General features: G+C 46.6%; 1 protein-coding gene across 3 annotated transcripts in view; it reads left to right on the forward strand.

The window, feature by feature from the left end:
• The window catches only part of WNT3A (Wnt family member 3A), a 179,187-nt gene that overhangs the window by 100,277 nt on the left and 57,371 nt on the right, over positions 1-21,539 (forward strand). For all 3 annotated transcript variants that reach the window (XM_050942753.1, XM_050942751.1, XM_050942752.1), the window contains exon 2: positions 19,115-19,356. In XM_050942753.1, the coding sequence (XP_050798710.1) occupies positions 19,230-19,356 (127 nt within the window). In that variant the 5' untranslated portion in view covers positions 19,115-19,229. The remainder of the gene's footprint in view (positions 1-19,114; positions 19,357-21,539) is intronic.

The raw sequence follows: 21,539 nt of genomic DNA on the forward strand, positions 1-21,539 counted from the left end.
AGAACACTGGAGTGTTCCATGGGGTTACACTGGCGCAGGAAGGAGACACATCCAGCCCGTTGTATTCAATTGCCACATGCCTCTGCACTGTAGTCCATGATTCTGGCCAGGGTCGGGCGCAGAATGGCTTCAGAATGGCTGGAAGCAGAAACCAGAGAAATTCAAATGGGAAATTAGGCAAACGTGTTTAACAGTGAGGGTGATTAATCACGGGAACAAATTAACAAGGAAAGTGGTGGATTCTCTATCTCTTGATGTCTTCAGCTTAAGACTGACTGCCTTTCTGGGAGAGATGCTTTAGCCAGACAGACGTTATTGGACTCAGGACAGGAGTAACTGAGTGAAATGTAATGGCCTGTGTTATACAGGAGGTTAGTAAACCTTGAGTTAGCAGGCCCTGGGTTTCTTAACCTAGGGCCTGAATGTCTACACTCATTTGTAACCCCAGGTTAGGAACTATTGAATTTCCAACCTGGGGCTCCAGTGTCCACACTGCATTATGTGGGCCCAAGTCCAGCCACCCATATCCCAGACTTCCTAGCGCCCTCCCAAAATATGGCTGCTCCATCCCTTTGTCTGTGGTGCAATGTGAGAAAACTTGACTCCACCAAATTTGATTGTCAGAGAACAAAGAAAGTCAGCTTGTGGGATTCTGGGACACTTTTGGCAGCTGCCCAGAGCACAAATCCAGTGGGGCTGCGTCTACACTGCAAAGCAATAGGGCTTAAATCCTGGGTCCCGGCTTGACTCCGGCTTGGACCCTCCACCCCTAGGGGGTCCTGGGACAGTGCGATTTGCATGTGGATAGAAGGGGGTTTAGGCATGAGCCTGAGTTCAAACCCTGGGCTTACACATACGCTGTGAATCTGAGGGGTTGAAATGCTGTAGTTTTCCAGCGGCATTTCACTCTCTTCATAAGATTTCAAGCCTAGTTTTCACACAGTTTAGAAGTTCAGAGAAGTTCTCAAACTTCCATGGTGATCCTTCACCAGTTTGGTTATTTCCCATTTGAGGGGAGAGGAGGGTTTTTGGCATGCTAGCAAGTAGCTAAGTGAAGCAAACAGGCACAGGGTCCCTGTGATGCTGTCCTCCCCTCAATATTTGGCCTCCCTGTGACATTTCCCTGAGTATTTGTCTCTGATCCTGGTTAAAATAAGAATCTGTGTGTTGGTTTGTTGTGTTTCCTCAAGAGAAGGCTTTTCTCCCTTTGCTTTGCAATGACGTTTGTTGTCTCAACAGGGTTGCTTACAGCTCCCCTTGGAAACCCCCAAAACCAGGTCCTTTGCCTGGCCAAAGAGTTGCCTGCAGAGAATATAAGGCTCTCTGAACTATCCTTCCCCCTTCCGAGGAGGGCTCAGGGGCTGAATGTCTTCAGATACTCACCTAGGCTTTGGCAAAGTTGGCCAAACCAATTCCGAACTCCAGACTTTCCTAGGTTTACTCAGTCCGACAGATAAGTGACCTAAGGGACTGTCCAGAGAGAAGCCACTGGCTCTGTCTGGTGCTTCACTTCCACTAGAATGGAACATCTTAACCTGAAATTTACATGGGACAATGGTGTGGTGTGTACATGCACTCACAGAGAAAAGGGGACGGATTGGGAGAGGGAGAAGTCATGCAGGTGTGGTATACTCTAAAGGTTTAATCAGCATGTATTTGGGCTGGTGCCATTCCCCATAGAACCGATCTGTGGTCCATCAGGTCCCCTATCTTATCAGTGACAGTGGCCAGCACCAGAGCTACTTCAGAGGAAGGTGCAAGAAACTCTGCAGTAGGCAGCTGTGAGATAACCTTCCCACAGGGAATATTTCCTCCTGACTTTCCATAGTTAGCGGTTGGCTTAAGGCCTGAAGCTGGAGAGTTTATAGCCCTTCCAAATCTCATGTTTATTTGTTGAGTATTTACTGTGATAACTCTGGACATTCTTGTTACTCTGTAGCAATATGCAATCCACTGAGCTCTTGGCCTCAACAATACCTTGTGGCAATGAGTTCCACAGGCCAATTGTACCTCGTGTGAAAAGGTTACTCATGGGTAACAAAGCTGTAAATTGTGGAAGGCAAGTCAAGCCAGCACTAAGAATAGCTTTACATCCCCCACTGCGAGGTATTCTGTGTATCATGCGTACATTTTACAAACGCTTGAGTGTTTCCAAAGAGCTTGTCTAAACAGTGTGGCAAGGGGGACAATAGAGGTGTGACTTCTAATTGGTCCATGTGGACCCATGGTGCACACTGAAAGGTCCTTAGTGCACTTAGTGGAGACTGTTTCAAACAGCACTGGGCACCAACAGGGACTAATTAATGAGCCCCACGCCATACCCCATAGTGCATTACTCCACTGTGGAAACAAGCTCAAAGATTAGGAGCCTGATCCTTAACTCTTGCTTCAAGGGGCACCTGAGGATTTCATCATCATGGCGAAATCCTTCACGTCCACGAAGAATTTAAAATGTAAAATTAAGAAATGTTATGGGATGAAGGAGTTTATGTACAGAAATTTGACACTAACATGTACTAATCAAATGAGCAGGGAATAATCAATTTATGTAAAACAAACATTTAGTGTGCCCCAAGCAGAAGTGGGCTGGGCTAGCATGCACAGCCAAGCAGTGTCCCCACCTGAGATCTGGAGTATGCTTCTGTTTCCCCCAGGGACGCTTCCCTCCCATAGGCCGTTGTCATCAGTCAGGCCTCCTGAGAAGCCGAATTATGATTAACCTTGTGTAACCCCCCAAGCACATCAGTTCTGCGGGTGACAAGAAGAAACCCACGCTAGGGAAAATCTATCTGTCAAACCCATTGACCCTGGAGCTTTTTGTTATGATTATTATTAGCAGGAGGAGGGTTTTAAAGTAAACACACGAGATGCTTTGGCACAGGAGCTCCCAGCAGAAGGCTGGGATTGCTTTACAAAACTCTTGGCTGCTTCCCCTCTGCGTGTCCAAGCTGGTATCTCTGCCTGATAGTGAGCAGCCATCTGCTAATCGATCGCTATCTGGCAGGCTGCCTGCCTTCCCACAGCTGCTTGAGGAAAGAAATCATTAACTCTAAGAGGCTGTAGGAAAAGCACTGTGAGCACGACTCCGATTTGATGCAGCCCCATGAAAGTCCCCGCTGCTGGCTGCTTCTTGTTCTGAATGCTGATGGGGAAACCACCTGCCCGTACCCCATTAGACATCGCTTCCTTTGCCTTCCCTGTCTCCATGTTCACCCTCCAGTTTCCAGCTCAGACATTTGGGTTGGTTCTCCCAGTCTCCACACATGGCACCCGATCCCCTCCCCCATTTTCTTCTAATTCTTGCTGTCCTCAGCTCCCTCCCGCACTCTCCCTCTCTCATGCCAGCCATCTTCCCCGGTTTCACCAGCACCCAACGACTGCTGCGTGAGGCACTGACTCACCGGCTAGCATTGTCATTAGGATTCGGGTTTACCAGATCCCTGTAAAACCATCCAGCCAGGCATGCCAAGCAATTGCATTGCTGAGTCACCAGGTGTGAAGACACTTGCGCAGGGCTATGAATATCAGAGTTGGAAGGGACCTCAGGAGATCATCTAGTCCAACCCTGCTCAAAGCAGGACCAATTCCCCGAAAGGTTTTTGCCCCCTGAAGAACTGAACTCACAACCCTGGGTTTAGCAGGCCAATACTCAAACCACTGAGCTAGTAGGCATGAGGGAAACTCTGACCACTCCAGAGACATCAGCCTGTAGTATACACATTAGCCCTTCACCTGCTCGTCCCCTGCCACGCCTCCCACCCTCCAGCAATGTTCCACTGAGATCAGTTGGGACAATAGCTGGTATGTTCAGCAACGTGAGAAGGGGTTTGCAACTAAATGGGCATAGGACATTGGGATGTTTAACGTAGATGGAAGCTGACCGTGCCTGAAATTTCCTCACCTGATCAGAGGCCATCGGGTGCCTCAATGTTCCATCTGAGCTGCCCGTTCCACTAAGATTAATCATGCTTCCCTCAACAGCGGTGGCCTCATTCTAGGAAGTGAATTTAATTTCCCCTCTTCTTCCTATATGCCATTTAATAAAAACTTTTATCTCAGAGGGCCCCTCCCAAAGCAGTTTTACACCCTATCTATAGCTATATAACTACAGCAGAGCCTTGTGACAAATGGTATTTATCATGCAGCTTTGACCACTTCTTCTGCACTCTGCCCGCTAATCCATTCTGTGGTCCATAGATGACCTGGTTATATGAAGAGTATTTGTTGGTGGCCTGTGGAGAGTTGGCTTGTCACAGGGCACTGGCTCCTCCTTATTTCCAGCTGCTAAATTGCATTCAGAGACAGCTGCAAATACACTCAATACTTTCCTAATGTTACTCAGGGCTGTCTGAACATTGTCAAATCACCGAGGCCTCAACTGGAGTACTGTGTCCAGTTCTCGGCACTACACTTTGGAAAAGATGATAAATTGGAGACAGTCTGGAGGAGAGTGACAAAAGTAATGAAAGGTCTAGAAAACATGACCTATGAGGAAAGATTGGAAAAATTGGGATTGTTTAGGATGGAGAAAAGAAGACTGAGGGAGGACATGATAACAGCCTTCAGGTATCTAAGATTGTTATAAAGAGAAGGGTGATGAATTTTTCTCTTTATCCACTGAGGGCAGGACAATGGGCTTAAATTGCAGCACGAGAGATTTAGGTTGGACATTTGGAAAAATGTCCTGACTGTCAGAGTGGTTAAGCACTGGACCAAATGATCTAGGGAGGTTGTGGAATCTCCATCTTTGGAGGTTTTTAAGAGCAGGTTAGACACACACACACACACCTGTCAGGGATGGTCGAGATAATACTTAGTCCTGCCATGAGGCCAGGAACTGGACTAGATGACCTATGAAGGTCCCATCCACTCCTATATTTCTATGATTCTATGACTGAGGCTTTTTTCCTAACAGAAACGAGTTTCTTGGCATAATGCAAATTTTACCCCCCAAAAATTCATTTTTGTCAAAGACATTTTGGGGTTTCATAACCCCCCCCAGAAAACTAATTTTTGTGTTTGTTTTGGGCAGGTTTGGGGGTTTTTTTGCAAGGAAAATCCCCACTTCCCTGACCAGCTGTAATGTAACTTTCCCACATGAGTAAGTGATTGTATTGCCATAAGGCTGTTATATGATCACAAAGGGTAAGAGAGGTGGCCCAGGCTATAGTGAGTGGGAAGGGAAGTGTCCACAGAAAATATCTCCATTAAGACATAGCCCACCCTGTAGAAAAGTTTAAGAACCCTTGTCTGTGAGATATATACCACCACCCTGACACAAATGAGAGGACCCACCTTCTCCTTGGCCAGAGCAGCTGTGAAATCGCAACCAACACAGCTCTTCCCCAGAGCAAGCCCAGGCTGTGGGCGAAAGGCGGATCCAAACACTCTCATCTTACTTTGCAGGGAGGACAAAACGAATATGGGACAAACGCATGAACTGGCCGCTTTGGGGGGCGAGAACTGGCATTGACTATGTTTGTGCAGCACCTAGCTGGCTGGCCTCCAGACTCTCCAGAGCAGAACCCCCAAATCAAAGCCCTTTGATTTGCCCCCTTTGAGCCCAGAGTACGTCTATACTACAGTGACTCTATCAGCATGGCTGTACCATTGTAGCTGTGCCCCATAAACCCCTACTGTAGACACAGCTGACACCAGTGGAAGGGGATCTTTCATCACTGTAGGAGCACCACCTCCCCAAATGACGGTAACTGCGGGTGACAGAAGCATATGTCTGTTGCCCTAGCTGCATCTACCCTGGGAGGTAGCCTGATATAGCTATGCCGTCGGGGATGTTGACCTAAATTATAAGTACAGACCCTTTACCCTGCCAGAGCTGTGTAAAGTAGGCTAAGGATACATCAACACTGCCATCGGAGGCGTGACTGCAGCATCTGTGGACGTACCTGAGCTAGCTTTCATCTAGCTAACATGAGTGACAACAGCAGTGAAACTACACAAGGTGCCGGGGGGGTTTCTCTAGCTTGTGCTGCCACAGCTTCACTTCTACTGGTGCCTGAGCTCGTTAGATTAAAGCGAGCTCAGGTCCGTCTATCTGTGTTGCAACCATTCCCCCTCCTCCGCCCCCCAGGATTGCAGTGTCAACGTTGTGTAAACGAGAATCAGTCCTGAGTCTTTAGGAGGGGGTTGAATGGAAAGAGGGGCAGTGACTCGTTAGAGCAGGGCTGGGAACGGAGTCCATTGACCTGTGACTCATGTCCTGATTCTGGAGAAGACATGAGGCAAGTTTAATTTACATATTATTTGCAAAATTGATTGTCGGAAGCCAATAGAGCTGAAATGCAAGTAGGAAAATGTCCAGTATACACATTAATGTTAAGGTAGGCTTGGCCATGAACTGAAGCCTTGTAGTTATATATTAGTTAACACGAAGTAGCACAGAAGTTAGCATAAGTAAGTGACCTATGGTTATAAGATTTAGCCATATGTAGCTTGTGATAAACAAATATACTGTAGAACCATGAAAGAATGGATTTTTGGGGGTGGATGTGCAGGGGTGATTTTTAGTATGTGAAATCATGAGGTAGCCACAGGAACATGTTGGAAATATTGACTCATGGATTGATGCAACAATTGGAACTACAGTTATGGTTTCCCAGACAGCTATGCCGGAAAACAGTGTAAATATAGTCACCAAACATGTGTAGGTGTTGAGGAAAAGGTATAAAATAGGGTGTATGGCCAACCTTTAGTTGGGATCACAAGTGGTTGGCAGTCCAAATGTCATCTCCATTCATGATGGTCTCTCCACTTACTTTTCTTTCCATCTTCACTTCTAAGGGTCAGGTCAGGAGTACACACAATGTAGAGGGGACATGTTGTATTTTCCTTGTTTTGTAACATTTTTCTTTCATTTTAATTATGTATGTCTGTAGGAAATAACCCTATAAAGTCTCTATGTGTGCTCCACCAATCTCAAATTCAGTAAACAATTCACATGTAGCCTCCTGAGTAAAGAACTTGTTATTAGTGACAGGTGCATTGTTGCGTATAAACACGAGGTCACACTCTTCCCCTTCCCCCCCCCCCCGCCCCAAGATTTGCTGCTTGGCTTGTACTGAGAATACTCACATGGACAGAGTGTGTTCAGTAATGATGCTGAAGCCAGCTGCCCTCCATCTGCGCCCCACACTATTGGCAAGCACAGGTCGTCTCTAAGCCCAAGCAGAGGGGTAGCATGGGAAAACAGGCAGAGATAGTTTGGGGGCAAAGTGGTCAAATTGACTTGTTGACTGGCAGCCTCAGCAGAGAGGCCAAGGGTTGAATGACCCTGGAGAGCCCATTCTCATGCCATCCGTGGCAGCGGTCCTTCTAAGTCATGGTTCAGGAGCAGTGCAGGAGTAGGCGAAATCGGCAATACTCTTCTGTGGATATAAAGAGGAATCCAGCCTCCAGGGCTGCAATTTAGACTCTTTAGCTCAATACCAATCATTAGAAAAACACGCAACCCCTTAACACACAAAATGTTCCTCATATAGGCCCTGATTCAGCAAAGCACTTAAACAGGGCTCAGTTTTAAGCAGGTGCTTAAGTCCTTTCAAATATTAAAATTAAGCAAGTGCTTGACTGCACTCTTGAATTGGGATGCTGTCCTTAATCAAGGCCTCTCCCTTAGTTTTCCGTAGCAATATTTCATGACTTGCTAGGACTTAAGTCATTGGTAGGAGTTCATCTGGGAAAGAGAGAGCGCAAAAGGGAGGGAAAACAAAGAGAAGGAAATGTTATGGTTCTGTAAACAGCTGTAAGCGATGTCTCAAGTTGGTCAGACCGGTCTGAGTTGACAAGGCAATGTCTTCAATTATATAGCATGCCATAGCCTGTAAGAAAGAAATCAATTTGTTATTTTTCTAGGAGAACAGTGTAGCGTGAGATCACACATTTCCTAAGCCTGATGACTCAGTTAATACCAAAGAAGTCGCTTTCCGACATTAGCGAGTGTGCATTCTGGATGTGCAAAACGTAGCTTTAAAAAGCCATCTGCGGTGGACTGAGTATGAAATATACATGGCTTAGTGCAGAACTATGAGGAAATTGAGTTAAATTTTCATCATCATCATCATCATCACTGTAATGCCTAGGTCTTGCATAGTGGGTTTCATCTATAGATCTCATTACAAAAGTGACTTAGCCACTTCGTAGCCTTAGGGTTAAACTGTCTAAGTGATTTAGGAGCCAACGTCCCATTTTTTTCAAGTGCAAGGCCCAAATCCTCAAAGGTCTGACATGCCTAACTCCTGTTTAAATCAATTGGAATTGGGCACCTAAATACCTTTGAGGATCTGGGTCTGTGGAGCCTAAATCTCACTAACTGTCAAGGAGATTTAGATTCCTACGGGCCAAATTTTTAATGACATTTACATGCCTAACTCCCATTGATTTCAGTGATAGGCATCTAAACACCTTTAAAGGTCTGGCCCTAAGTGCCTAAATCTCTTAAGTGTTTTTAAATTTTGCACCCAATATGTGGATGTTTGTGGGGAGGAGGGGTTCCCATATTTCTGAAAATCTGCCTCATTTCCATAAAAAGTAGTGCTAAGGTTTGGGAATTTTCTGTGCATAGATGGGAGTGTTGTCCAATGAGCCAGGTGTGGGCTTTGCATTGTAAGCCCTCAGAAGGACACGTTTTCTACATACTGCGGGGAAAAAAAAAGATGTTTGTAGGTTAGGAAATGGCATGAGGCAAAGCAGCAAAACTGTTCGCGTGAACGCTGCTTTCAGCTGCAAGTAACAGTTGTGCCCATAGTTTGTTCATCCTGGGTAAATTTATTCATCAGCAACATCATTATGTGAGGTCATTATAACCATGAGATTTACAGCTCTCATAAACTGCGGTGTAGGTGGCAGATTGAAACATTAAGGAGAGTACAACTATAATACCTTGTGCTAGGGAGTTAGCAGTTCTCTCAAGCTAAGCAGAAGTTCTCAGCCTCAAAAGTGAGGTAGAAGAGCAGGGCCAGGTATAGAATCATAGAATAGAATCCTAGAATATCAGGGTTGGAAGGGACCTCAGGACGTATCTAGTCCAATCCCCTGCTCAAAGCAGGACCAATCCCCAACTAAAGGTAGAATGTTGTATAGGTGATGCCATTGTAATTGTCCTTGGTGTGGCTTGAGGGGCCACTAAGCCGCTGTCTTTCAGTTCATATGTAAAAGAGAAGACCTAATTGCCTATGGTAATTAAAGAGCTCCAGGCACTTTTTGCAAGAAGCCAGGCTGTTAATTCTGGTGTCCTATTCTATTGTAATCTTACATTGTGCTCAACACCATTGGATCTGAGCATCTTCAAGTCATTCATTAAGCAATGTGACTAACTTTCCTCACATGTTTGTTGTCTCATCCGCTCCCCTGTGGGAAAACTGCGTGCAGTGGAGTGTTTTGTTCTGGACATTTATTTTAGAATATGCACACACACATGCACATTTTTAGAATACACACACACACATGCATATTTGCTATAGGTTAATACTAGAGAAGGTGCAGTCCAATGCACCTTGCACTTGGAGTGGGAAGTGGTGATCTTTGTGATGGTCTTTAGTTCCTGTTGGAATTAATTCTCCTGGCCAAATCTCAGTATAAAGAATTCTGCCTCCTTCCAGTCCACTTGAACTTTTAGCTGAGTATAGTATTCTCCACTTCCAGATCCAATCTGTTGGGTACTGTTGTTGTGCGCTGTTAAATGGCTGCCACATTCCACACCAGAGGTAGTTGTATTTCAGTGGTCAGTGAAGTGTTTCCTATGTCTCCTTTGTTGAAAGTACTTAGAGATCCTCTGTTGAAAGGCACTACATACATGTTGTTGTTGGAGCAGGGAAAGGGTGATGTAAGCACTTGTGGAACTGAAGGTACCTACATGCATAAGTGTTTGTACAATCAGACCCATACATAGTACTATGTACATACCAGGAGCAGTGGAAGCTTCCTAAAAGTGGGGGGCCACCGGCACCCTGTCCCTTCATTGCTCTTCTCCCAGAGGCTCTGCTCCTACACCACCCCTTCTCCCTAAGTCCCCACCCTCGCACTGCCTTTTCCCCCGAGGCCCTGTTCCCACAATGCCCCTTCCCCCAAGACCCTGCCCCTTGCTCACTCCTCTCTGCCCCCTCCCCGTGTCACTCACCCTTATGGCCGGTAGAAAGTGATGGGGCCCTGTTCCCACCTGTTACAGCATCCCTGGTACATATTTGTATGTGTCTATATATAGGGCCCTATCAAATTCAGAGTCCATTTTGGTCAACTGCACAGTCATAGGATTTTAAAAATCATAAATTTCATGATTTCAGCTATTTAGATCTGAAATTTCACAGTGTTGTAATTGTAGGGGTCCTGACTCAAAAGGGAGGGGGAGCTTTGCAAGTTTATTGTGGGCAGGTTGCAGTACTGCCACCCTTACTTCTGCGCTGCTGCTGGCGGTGGTGCTGCTGTCAGAGCTGGTGGCTGGAGAGCAGCAGCTGCTGGCCAGGATCCCAGCTCTGAAGACAGAGCCACCGCCAGCAGCAGTGCAGAAGTAAGGATGGCATGGTATGGCATTGCCACCCCTACTTCTGCACCGCTGCTGGTGGCTGGGCACTGCCTTCAGAGCTGGGTGCCTGGGCAACACCCACCACTCTTTGGCTGCCCAGCTTTGAAGGCAGCACCGCAGAAGTCAGGATGGCAATACTGCAGCTCCTCCTAAAATAACCTTGCAATCCTTTGGGTCAGGACCCTCAATTTGAGAAACACTGGTTTCCCCCAGGAAATCCATATAGTACAGGGTAAAAACACACAAAAGACCAGATTTCACAGTGGGAGACCAGATTTCATGGTCTGTGATGCATTTTTCATGGCTGTGAATTTGATAGGGCCCTACCTATATATAAATCAGTAACTTAAATCACTTAAGGCCTATGGGCAGGGCCGGCTCCAGCATTTTTCCATCCCAAGCAGCGGAAAAAAAAACAGACAAAAAGCCGTGATCGTGATTGGCGACACTTCGGTTGCAGCTCTACCGCCGCTGCTTCGTTTTTCGGCGGCAATTTAGTGGCAGTTCCTTCCCTCCGAGAGGGACTGAGGGACCTGCCGCTGAATTGCTGCCGAAGAGCCAGACATGCCGCTCTTTTCCATTGGCCACCCCAGGCACCTGCTTGCTATGCTGGTGCCTGGAGCCGGCCCTGCCCATGGGCAGTGGGTATCATAGGCCGGGGGAGGCTGAGCCTCTCCAAACAGCCTGGTGTGCCCCGCCCATGCTCCACTCCCAGACTACTTCCTGCCGTTCTCACTCTTCCGTGGCTCACCCATGTTCAGGCCTATTTTATGAGAGTAAAGATCAGGTATCTGAAATCACCTTAGTCTATTGTGAATTTCCTCAGAACTTCTAAGAGCAGTAGAACTAGAACTTACATTTGTCTGAATTATTTAAAAAGGTACAAGCAGGGCCAGCGCTACCATTTAGGCAGCCTAGGCAATCGCCTAGGGCGCCAGAATAATTGGTGGGCGCCTTTTTGCCGGAGGGGGCGGCAGGCGGCTCCGGTGGAGCTGCCGCAGTGGTGCCTGAGGAGGATCCAATGCTCCGCAACTCCGGTGGAGCTGCCGCAGTCATGCCTGCGGACGGTCAGCTGCTCGCGTGACTCTGGTGGACCTCCCACAGGCACGACTGCAGCAGCTCCACCCAAGCCACGGAGCACTGGACCCTCCGCAGGCACCACTGCGGCAGCTCCACCGGAGCCGCGGGACCAGCGCTCGGGGTGGCGAAATTGCCGTCCGCCTAGGGCGCTCAAACCCCTAGCGCCAGTCCTGGGTACAAGTCAAAGAAATACACCTCACCCTTCGAGTGGAAGGGGGTATGTCAGCAAAGTGATGCAGTTGCACAAAAGGCAAATGCAATTCTGGGACATATTAACAGGAGGGTCATATGTAAGACATGGTAGGTAATTCTCCAGCTCTATTTGGCACTGCTGAGGCCTCAGCAGCAGTGCTGTGTCCAGTTCTGAGCATCACACCTTAAGAAAGGTGTGGACAAACTCGAATGGGTCTAGAGGTGAGTAACAAAAATGATAAGAGATTCAGAGAAACCTGAGCTTTGAAGAAAGGATGAAAGGATTGGGCACACTTAGTCTGGAGAGGAGAAGGCTGAGGGGGGACATAATGACTGTCTTCAAATATGTAAACGGTTGCTATAAAGAGGATGGTGACCAGTTTTTTCCATGTCCACTCAGAATAGAGCAAGAAATAATTATACAATACATGGTCAGAAGGGACCTCAGGAGGTCATCTACTCCAACTCCCTGCTCAAAGCAGGACTAATCCCCAGACAGATTTTTGCCCTAGATCCCTAAATGGCCCCCTCAACAATTGAGCCCACAACCCTGGGTTTAGCAGGCCAATGCTCAAACCACTCAGCTACCCCTCCCCTATCTGGCTTACTTTGCATCAAGGGAGATTTAGGTTAGATATTAGGGAAAAAATTCTAACTGTAAGGATATTTAAGCAATGGAACCGGTTACCTGGGAAGGTTGTGGAATCCTCATCAGCAGAGGTTTTTAAAAAGCATGTTAGATAAACACCTCTCAAGGGCTGTCTAGGTATAATTAATCCTATCTCAGCATGAGGAAATGCACTAGGTGACCTCTTGAGGTCCCTTCCAAGCATACATTTTTATGATTCCATGATTCTATGATTATTTGTAAAACACGGATTGTATTTTATTGGGGACAGGATGTAGAACTGAAAAGCTCAAATTGATTTTAATGTAATATTTAATATTTCACATGTATCTGGCAGCCACACTGTCTCTGAGAGCTGTTATTTTTTAATCAAAACTTTTTTTTTCAAAACAAGGCTTTTAAACCAAAAACTAAATTTTTCATGGAAAATTTTAATTTTGGCCCAAATTTTCTTTTTTTAATGAAAAAATAGCAACCAAATCTATTCCCCCCCATGAGCAACAAGCATTTTATATTTAAAAAATGGGGGGAGAGGTTGCCCAAAACAGTTTTCAAACATTTTTTATTTTTTGTCAGAAAACAGAAATTTTTATTCCACAGAAAATATTTTTTTAAAAAATTCAAAAATTCCTGTAGAAAATAATTGCCATATTCCAAATAGCTCCATCTGTCTGTCTAGCTATCTGCCAGTCTGTGTTTTTATAAGGGGGGGGGTCCATCACCATGCCATTTGAGTTTCCTGAAGCCAGCACAGTGGGTACATTCTTTCATGGAGACTCGGAATCAACACTTTTTTATTAGAGGGAATGGGGCAAGGAAAGAGACAAATTGTGGCTTCTGTCCCATCATCCACTGCGCACAGACCTGCCATTGTTGTCTTCCGTTCATGGAGTTTCCATTCATGGAGACCTCACAGGGCCATTCTTTTTCCGGGCTCTGTTTTTCCCAAGAACATCCTTATGCTGGTAAATATCCATTTCAGTCTTTGAATGTCTGCATGTTGAGATGCTTGCCTCAACTGAACCTCCCAACCTTTAGAGGCTCCCCTTTGCTAGGATTATGGCACTGAAAACAGCGCTGTTTAAACGCTGTATAATGGAATTAGGTGTCCCTATTAACTACTGGTAGCTTTCCTGCATACTCTGCTGCTTTGGTACCAGGAAAACACATTGACAGTTGTCGCTGTGTATGGTGCTTTACAGACTAAGGTGATATGAAAGGTCCATGCCCTGGATGATCTATCAATATAAGGACTTGATTGTTACCTTTTCCATGGGAGAGAGGGTGAGAACTGAAAAGGATGAAATCTCCATAGGGTTCTTCTCTCAAAGTGCATCCTGAATGGTTCTCTCACCTTGGGTCTGGCCCACAAGCCCCATGGCTTCCCTGAGATCTCCACAGGTCCTGAGGCATCTGTAGGAGGCTATGGCTATCTGAGAGGAGGGTGTGTGAGCCTCCACATCAGCTCCTCATCCCCCTTGTCCCTGGCAGGCTGGGATCCTCACTATCAGGACTTTCACAGCTGGCTCTCACCCTCCCCAAATGCTCCTCGTGTTACCTTTGTGCCGTGATTTTCACAGGGCTCTTTGGGGGTAGAGGAATCATGTGCATCTTCTTAGCCTGGCCACTCCTCCCTTAACCTGTCCTCTGCCAGACAGGAGGGGTCAGACCCAAGCAAAGAGGATCCCATACTTGTGTGGATCAAGGAAATATGATTGGGCCCTAAGATAGACGTGGCAGAAGGAGAGAGAACGTTAGGCAGGGAGAGGAGTGGGGGTCTGCATTTGGGAAGGTAAGTGGGTCATGAGGAGAGATCTGAAGGAGGAGAGGCAGGTTACCTCTTGCAGGGATCCGATGCAAAGACAGCAGCATGGGAGAAAACTCAGAGGTACCTGTACGAAAAGGATACACGGCAAATTAAGATACAGTTGGTTAAATACACACCAATGTAAGCAGGTCCCACTCCAGCGAGTTCAGGTGCTTGCTAGACACTGGGATTGACTTAAATCTAGGAATCAGAATTATTAGTGTCACTTGTGTTGCTTGGTTCTCAAAACAAAGCTTACGTTCGATGTAAGTTGTGCATTGGCCTTGTGATAGGCCCTCTCCATAGGGGAGAATTTCACCCTGGCTGTATAATATTTTATAAAGGCAACTATTTTGCTAATGGCTGGTGGCTCCCAGGGACTTCCAGTGAGGGTATCTTAGTAATGGTTGGAGCCAGTGAAGGCGCTCTTGGTCCTGAATGGCAAATAGACAATACAAAGAGTTCATGGTGATATGTGCTAAGCGGGCAGTGATAGGGTTTATTTCCCTCTACAGACTGTTATTGGTTTGGCAAGAACTTTGGAAAGCTCTAGCAGGAAGTTGGTGACTCTGAAAGTTGCTGCATTGACCCTCTGATGAGTTGAGCTATACCAGCAAAGGGCATGTCTACATTAGAAATGCTACAGTGGCACAGCTTCGGTGCTGTAGTGAAGACACTTACTACAGTGGCAGAAGTAAATCTACCTCTCCAAGAGGCAGAAGCTAGGTTGACGGAAGAATTCTTCCATTGATCTAGTAGTATCTACACCAGGGCTTAACTACATCTCTCAGGCGAGTGACTTTTTCACACCCTGGAGTGACGTAGCTAAGTTGACTTAATTTTATAGTGTTGACCAGCTCATAAGTTCTGTAGCATAGACAGAACTCTCTTTTTCTGGAGCAATTTGATCCTAGAAGCAGAGCTCTGAAAATGGTGTCTGGTGTGGTGGATAGAGATGGGGATTGAGCACTTAGATCAACCACTCACTGCTTGGAGGTGCAGATTCAGTTGATTTGAGTAAGAAGAGTGGTGTATTTGCAAAGAAAAATGGTCATTATGGATTGAATTATACACTTTAGGATAGGTAAAGGTTAAAGATAAACTAAGAACATTGGTTGTGAAAATACAGAATAGTATTGTATTGTCTTTGTTTAGACTGCTCACAGGAATGGATATTCCAGGCTTCTCTTAAATTAAGAGTGCGGATGGGCAAACTAATTTGAAGAAAAACCTCTCAAACCTTCTCCCCACCCCAAATTTGAGTAGAACCTGTTCTGAGGCTCAACATTTACAAATCTCTCAAGTTCTAGTGCTTTTCTAATGACAAGAGGAGAGTTGGCAACATGTTCCGGGAAGCCATGAAATGCAGGAGATTTGGAGACAATGGATGGCTAGATCCCAGAGGGCACTCAAGGATTTACTGAACACCACACATCCTAACCAAGAGAAAACACCAAATTTGAAAAGCGTCTCCCCCTACCCACTATATTCTCAATATTGCCAAAATGTAGAAGGCCTGCTTGGGATCAGGACAAGAAGAAAGAGTTGAGGATGGAGAAGAAGGGAGCTGGTGCTGGGAATAGTGAGAAGGATGGGTGTTGGGAGCTAGCAGACCTCAAAAGCTTTGGCTAACCTTGATGCGAGTGTCTGAATTTCAGGGGTTTATCCAAACGTTTCTCAACTTTTTTGTTGGTATGCTTGTTTCTGAGCTTGGCACATCGCTTACTCCATACGGCCAAAGACAACAAAGAAAAGGATGTGACACTGAAAGAACCTGGTGCTTCTGTGTGGCAGAAGCAGGTAAACTTTTTGTAGACAGAGATCAAGTGGTTTTGTTTAAATATTAGACACATTAGAGAGAGGCTGATGGAAAGTGCTGTGATTGGAGCAATTGTGCGTCAGAGTCTTGAAGTGATTTAGGAAGATAACAGTTTAAAGGAGCTTTACTGAAATGTGCATGATGGACAGAAAGTTAAGAGAATCTATTCACAATTCTCCCGCTGGAGATCAAGTGACTGCCCAGTTCACCAATGAAATACCAAGTTTACATTATACCATCTTAGCGGCTGATAACACCTCGGGGACATGGTTATGCTGCTCACAGCTGCTGAAAGCTGCCTTCTGTGGCTGCCACATAGCCAGAGAAAAGCATGGATGTTTCTTTACATATTAAGGAAGGAGCTGTGTGAAAAGCAAATATATTTTCATTTAGAATGATTTCTACCAAGATTTGTACCATAGCTGATCTTTCCAGCAGCAGTATAAAGGGAGTGACCTGGCAAACTCTTATTCCTATGGCTAGTCCCTTACTCTCACTAGTCCCAGCGGGTTCAAAATGTGGGGGCTGGCATGAGCTAGCTAGGATTATTAGCATGAGTCTAACTAGACAGGATTGGGCTCTTCAGACCTGATGTAGCTCCCGTTCAAATATATGGAAAGCCTCCAGTGACTTCAATAGGAATGGGATGAAGCCCCTTGGGAGATGGCCCTGAACCATTGAAGTCAATGGGAACTTTGCCATTGACTTCAATAGTAGCTGGATGAAAGCCTTAGGGCTTCAGCTAATGCATAAGCGCCAACTCTGTGGGTGGTCTGCTGGAGCACCCTCGGAAAAAAAATAGTGAGAGCTTAGCACTACCAGCAGCCTCTCCAATCAGCTCCTCCCCCTACTCCCCAGTCCCTCCCATCTGCTGGTGGGCCCCGCCAATCAGCTCCTCCCCCTACTCCCCAGTCCCTCCCACCTGCTGGTGGGCCCCGCCAATCAGCTCCTCCCCCTACTCCCCAGGCCCTCCCACCTGCTGGTGGGCCCCGCCAATCAGCTCCTCCCACTACTCCCCAGCCCCTCCCACCCGCCAGTGATCAGCTTTTCAGTGGCACGCAGGAAGTGCTGAGAGGAGTGGGGGCAGGAGGAGGCGGAATGAGGACGGGGCATGCTCGAGGGAGCGGGCGGAATGGGATGGGAAGAGTTGGGGTGGGAGTGAAGAGGAGGCAGGAAGTGGTGGGACGGGGGCAGAGTGGGTGCAGGAAAAGGTGGGGTGCAACCTGTGGCAGAACCTGGGGTGGAGCTTGGGGTGGAGCAGGGGTCAAGCACCCCAGCGGAAATAGAAAGTTAGTGCCTCTGAGCCAATGCCCCTTGCAGTCAGAGGAAGGGCTTGCATTGACTTCAGTGGATATTGGATGGAGTCTTTAGGACCAAATCCTCAAAGGTATTGAAACGCTTAATGCCCACTGAGGCTTAATGCCTCAGGAGTGAGGCGCCTGAATACATTGAGGATCCAAGGTCATGGTGGAGCCTCTACCACTGACCATTTTTAAAGCCCAATCAGATGGTTTTCCAAAGGATCCACTCTAGGAGTCATTTGGGGGGAGGTCTATGGCCTGTGGTTATACGGCAGGCCAGACATGGTGATCACAATGGTCTCTTCTGGCCTTGGAATCTATAAATTAGTCCCCAAAGGTTTGTCTTTGACTAGGATTTAGGGATGTGTTGTTGGGACATGTTAATCACATGCACTAACACCTCTAGTCTAACACAAGGCCATGTAGGCTTTAACGTGCTAGCTGGTTGAGTTGAAGCCAGATGGGAGGGTTAGCACATGTTATCTAACGCCTTCTGTCAATTGTCGGGCTTTCTCCACAGCGCAGAAATGATCAGTCCCAGGCCAGGGCCATGCCTCAGCACACAATTTATTGGTTCAACAGAAATTTGGGGGGAAAATGTCAAAATAAAGAAGTTCTCCTACCCATCATAAGCTGCAGTTCCCAGAGGCTTGTCCTCACCTCTCTCAGCATCTCTGGGTCCTTGCCCTAACCCAGAGCCTACTACAGAATCCTCCCTGCTCATTGCACTTCACCAGCTCTGTTGCGCTCCTACTGGCCTTTCTAAGGACCCGGGGCTCCTCAGGCCTCAGCTGGGCGGCGTTGGTGAGGCTGGGTCAGTCGCCCCTTAAAAAGGCCAGCCCGCCTGTGACACCTTCTAACTCAACTTTTATCCTAGTTAAGAAAAGAATCGATTTCAGGTGAAACATGGCCTCATTACCACAGTCTCTGAGCACCTGACCCTCCGTAATGCATTTATACTCACAACACCTCTGGGAGGTACAGCAGTGCAGTTATCCCCATCGGCATAGATAAAATTATTGTCATTTTTTTTTACAATTTCAGTGCAAATAATCTTTTTTTAAAAACAGACAAACTTTTTCTGCCATGGAGGTGGCCCAAACACAACAAGCTAGTCCTGAATGAAAACCCGGTAGCCAAGGTGTGTTTAAACAAAAAGAGAAACTGACCAGCATAGTTTCACGTTCAGGGCAGAAAAGTAAACAAAGAAACTAAATCAAAGGCGAAAAGGAAATTTGAATTAAAAAATCCTTTTCGTTGTAATAATCTATTCTAGGTGGTTGTTAGGAGCACTCATAAGAGCATATTTAAATCTATTTAACTAGCTGTATGTCTACCCATCTCTCTATCTACCCATCTATTTTGAATGCAAGTGTCATTATGATGTCTGGATATTCTGCAAACCATCCCTTGTTTTCTGTAGACCAGACCTTAATTCAGGTCACTTTAATTCTGAATAAGTGTGTCCACATAGGGCTTTAATGCAGTTTAACTAATTCACTTTAGTTTTCCTGAGTGTCCCCATACAGACAAGACCTAGTTCAGGGAAGGGGGTATGGTGGGGCTCTTCATTGGGGATTAAAGAGGTAGATGACGCCATTCTCTGTGGGGAGGGATCAGGAACTGGGACATTTATTGGTGGGCAGAGTGGGCTGAGGAACTGAAAGTGTTTTGTCCCCGTAGCTGTAACTGGTAACAAGCAGTGCAAGAAGCGGAGTCAGCCTGAAAACGACTGTGTTTTCTCTTCTAGGTCCTTGGCCATCGGTCACCAGTATTCCTCCCTGGGGACTCAGCCCATCCTCTGCGGCAGCATCCCAGGGCTGGTCCCGAAGCAGCTGCGCTTCTGTCGGAACTATGTGGAGATCATGCCCAGCGTGGCAGAAGGGGTCAAGATCGGGATCCAGGAGTGCCAGCACCAGTTCCGTGGGAGGAGGTGGAATTGCACCACCGTTAATGACAGCTTGGCCATATTTGGGCCTGTGCTAGATAAAGGTGAGTGCTGAGCTATAAGGCAAGCAATGCTGATGCATGTGGACTATGAGCAGCAAATAGACACTGAAACCCATCTTGTAGTTGGTATCATTTGTCGTGGCCTTTTCTTTTGAGCTGGTATAAAATACCATGCAGGTTTTCGCCACCTAGCATGCCACCTATGCACTTCCGGCCTGAGGCAGAGAGGCCATCATTAGAGCAGAGAGGCCAATTCAGTCCCAACACCCGTTCAGCCCTGGGCCTCTCCGATGAGATGGCCAACAGCAGTGGGCCCACTGGGAAGAGGACTTAGACCTCCCAACTCCTTCATACAGGCTACCAAGCACTCCTCAAGAGGTAACAATTTTCACTTACTGCACAGCCGGGGCTGGAGTTGGACAGGTGACCTAGAGAGCTGGCATTGTCAGGGGCCCTGAATCATCTAGTCTTCTCCTATAGGCTTGGATTGTTAATGCAGCAGCTATTTCCATTGATAGAGCTGGCCCTCTGGATTCCATTCCAACCGAATGTCATTTCACGCCCGATCTGATAGTCTGTCAGTGATTGCAGACTGGCTTGGCCTGGCATGCTGTCAGGCAGGCTGAAACCCCACCGAAGGGCTGTACGCAAAGGGGAAATGATACACGGCATTGATATTGAGCAGTCGGGTGGCATCTGACTGAGCCTTGTGGCAGGGCCGCCCAGAGGATTCAGGGGGCCTGAGGCAAAGCAATTTTGGGGCCCCCTTCCATAAAAAAAAGTTGCAATATTATAGAATACTATATTCTTGTGGGGGCCCCTGTGGGACCTGGGGCCTGGGGCAAATTGCCCCACTTGCCACTCTCTCCCCCCCCCCCCGGCGGCCCTTCCTTGTGACAGTGATTGTTACGGATGATTTTATTTAACATCATCATCAATGATATCAAAGTGGGAATCAGCTAACTGTCCAGGATTAATGGGTTCCCCTTTCAGAACTGATTGTGCTTATAGTTTCTAGATTTTGGTGTTGGGCACTAGATAAATTCATAGATAGATAGATAAGGTGAATGGGGATAGATAGATAGATACTGGGGGCCTGCCTGGCTAAATAGATTCGGATCCAACTCCCATTGGAAGTCTTTCCATTGACTTGAATGGGAGCTGGATCAGGGCCTTGTCCCATATGTTAGATGCCTCTTTTGGAGCAAAAGCAACTGTTTTATTCTGCTTTGCATCCTGGCTTTTAGGGCCCAGTCTGGCTCCCACTGATTTCAGTGGGAACAGGATCAGGCCCTTAATTTTAGATTAGCGCGAATAAGTTCAGCTGAAAGGCAAGATTGCTTTGCATTTGACCTCCCCGGAGATAATGAAGCTGGACTCTCTGACCCTCACTGCTGTATAGGAATATCCAACAAAGTCTGCTGCGCCTTCAGGATAGCAGCAGTACAGACCTGGAAGTAATCCTTTTGGTGTGCAGTTAAAGACACTGTGACAGGTTCCCAAAAGGACCGACACTCCTCCCACTGAAATTAGCTTGTCTGAAAGCCAGAGCAACGCCAGTTGACCTCATGTCAGTAGTGCAAGGCAGCCTCTAGGATACATTTCAGGGAGACCATTCTAAAGTCTGTTTATATAGTTGAGCTGATTAAGTTCACCTCAGGCCAAGATCCACTGTCACTTGCGATCAGAAGGTGTCGGGGCTAGATGTTGTTTTTATCCTACTGTGTAATTCAGAAGAGTTTTGGATCCTGTCGTGGTGAACTTTATAAAATTCCCGGAGTGCATCACAGCAGTATACTGAAAATAATATCTGTATCATTATTGATTGGAGAGAGACAAGGTAATATCTTAGATTGAGCCAGCTTCCATTGGTGAAAGAGACAAGATTTCGAGCTTACACAGAGCTCTTCTCACATTACATTCATATATTAGTATCTAGAAACACTAACCAAAATAAGGGCTCTCTTGTGGTAGGCATTGTACACGCACATGGAAAAGAAAGCCAAAGGTTACAGATGGGAAAGCCCCAGGTTACAGATGGGAAACTGTATTAAGGTCTAGTCTATATGGTTTTTACCTGTAAAGTTATGTTGGTCGGAGGAATGATTTTTATCAAACTAGTTATACTGGCAAAATCCCTAGAGTGGATGAACTTTTAAAGATGATTCATATCAGAATAGTAATGCCCCTTCCCCTACAGGAATAGCTATGCTGGTAGAGAGCAC

Source organism: Gopherus flavomarginatus, chromosome 2 (assembly GCF_025201925.1).
Source record: "Gopherus flavomarginatus isolate rGopFla2 chromosome 2, rGopFla2.mat.asm, whole genome shotgun sequence".
In the NCBI taxonomy this organism is placed as follows: domain Eukaryota; kingdom Metazoa; phylum Chordata; order Testudines; family Testudinidae; genus Gopherus; species Gopherus flavomarginatus.